This window comes from Merops nubicus, unplaced genomic scaffold, assembly GCF_000691845.1.
Source record: "Merops nubicus isolate BGI_N331 unplaced genomic scaffold, ASM69184v1 scaffold9335, whole genome shotgun sequence".
Lineage (NCBI taxonomy): Eukaryota > Metazoa > Chordata > Aves > Coraciiformes > Meropidae > Merops > Merops nubicus.
In genome coordinates, this window is record NW_008611584.1 from 1 (window position 1) to 1,394 (window position 1,394).

General features: G+C 56.4%; 1 protein-coding gene across 1 annotated transcript in view; it reads left to right on the forward strand.

The window, feature by feature from the left end:
• The first annotated feature begins 43 nt into the window (after window positions 1-43).
• UBN1 (ubinuclein 1) overlaps window positions 44-1,394 on the forward strand; it is a 24,625-nt gene continuing 23,274 nt past the window's right edge. The window contains 2 exon segments of the mRNA XM_008941253.1: window positions 44-112; window positions 114-299. Coding sequence (XP_008939501.1) covers window positions 44-112; window positions 114-299 — 255 coding nt within the window.

Here is a 1,394-nt window from a genome sequence, read left to right on the forward strand (position 1 = left end):
ATGGGAACCGTGCCGTGAGGACGGGTGAGACTTGGCCGTAGCCATGACAGAGCCGCACAGGGTTTCGTTCACTACCCTGCACGGCCCCCTGAGCAGCAGCTTCTTGAAGAGGTCTCGGAAGGCGGCCAAAACGGAAGGAGGACGGGGAGCAGCCCCCGGACTCGGAGCCGGCCGCCGCCGCCGTGCGCATCACCCTCACCCTCTTCGAGCCCGACCACAAGCGCTGCCCGGAGTTTTTCTATCCAGATCTTCTCAAGAGTTACCGAGGGAAAGTCAAAGGGGGTTCCTCAGGAGACAGGGTGAGTGTCCGAGGAGCCTGCGTTGCATCTAAAAGATTTCCCCAGGCTTTTGGAGCGTTGATAGCGTCGTGGAGATTTGGGAGGGAGGGGCTGAGGGGTGGAGGGAGGGGGGGTGGGGGGGTTCCTCAGGAGACAGGGTGAGTGTCCGAGGAGCCTGCGTTGCATCTAAAAGATTTCCCCAGGCTTTTTGAGTGTTGATATTGTCATTGAGGTTTGGGAGGGAGGGGCTGAGGGGTGGCAGGAGGGGGGTTGGGCGTTCAAGGAGGGGTCCTTGTGGGCCACCCTGCCTCACTCCTCTGCCTCGGCTGGAATTTCCCACCAGAGTGGGATAGAATGCTCGTTTAGTTTGGAGTTGCTTGATCTAAAGTGATGTACTTGGTACCTGGCTTGCTGAGCAGCTCTGAGGAGCTCTTCTTCAGAGAGCATCAAAAGGAGAGAGGCTTGTATGATTTGTGACTTTATCTTTTTGGGGATATGTGGCTCTGCTGCCAATTTCCACGTTGGTGCTTGGCCTCTCCTCCTGTGAGGTGGCTGTGGGACTCCTGGGGGTAGCCTGGCAGTTGGGTTTGCCAGCTGGAAGCTGTTTCCTGGGATAGAACCGTGGGTGAGCTTCAGCAGCACCTGAACTTTGTGTGTCCTGGGTGTTTTTCTGTTTTTCTAGCTGTTTAGTGGTCCGTTGATCATGCTGGGGTATTGTGGGGTTTGTTTTGAGAGTTGGGAGGAGAGACAGGTACAGAACTAGCTGAGAGAGCACAGAAAATATGCTCTAAGAATCATGGGCTGGTTTGGGTGGGAAGGGACCTTTAAAGGTCATCGAGTCCAACCCCTTGCAGGGAGCAGGGACACCCCCAACTAGAGCAGGGTGCTCAGAGCCCTGGACAGCCAGCCTGCAAGGTTTCCAGGGGTGAGGCACTGACCACATCTCGTGCCTGGGACAGGATCTAGCCACACTCATTGTAGAAAATTTCTTCTTTCTATCCAGTCTAAATCTCCCTCTTTGAGTTCCAAACCCTCCCCCCTTGTCCTGTCCCAGCAGCACCTGCTCCAAAGTCCCCCCCCAGGCTTCTGGCAGGCCCCTGGCAGTCCTCGCAACCC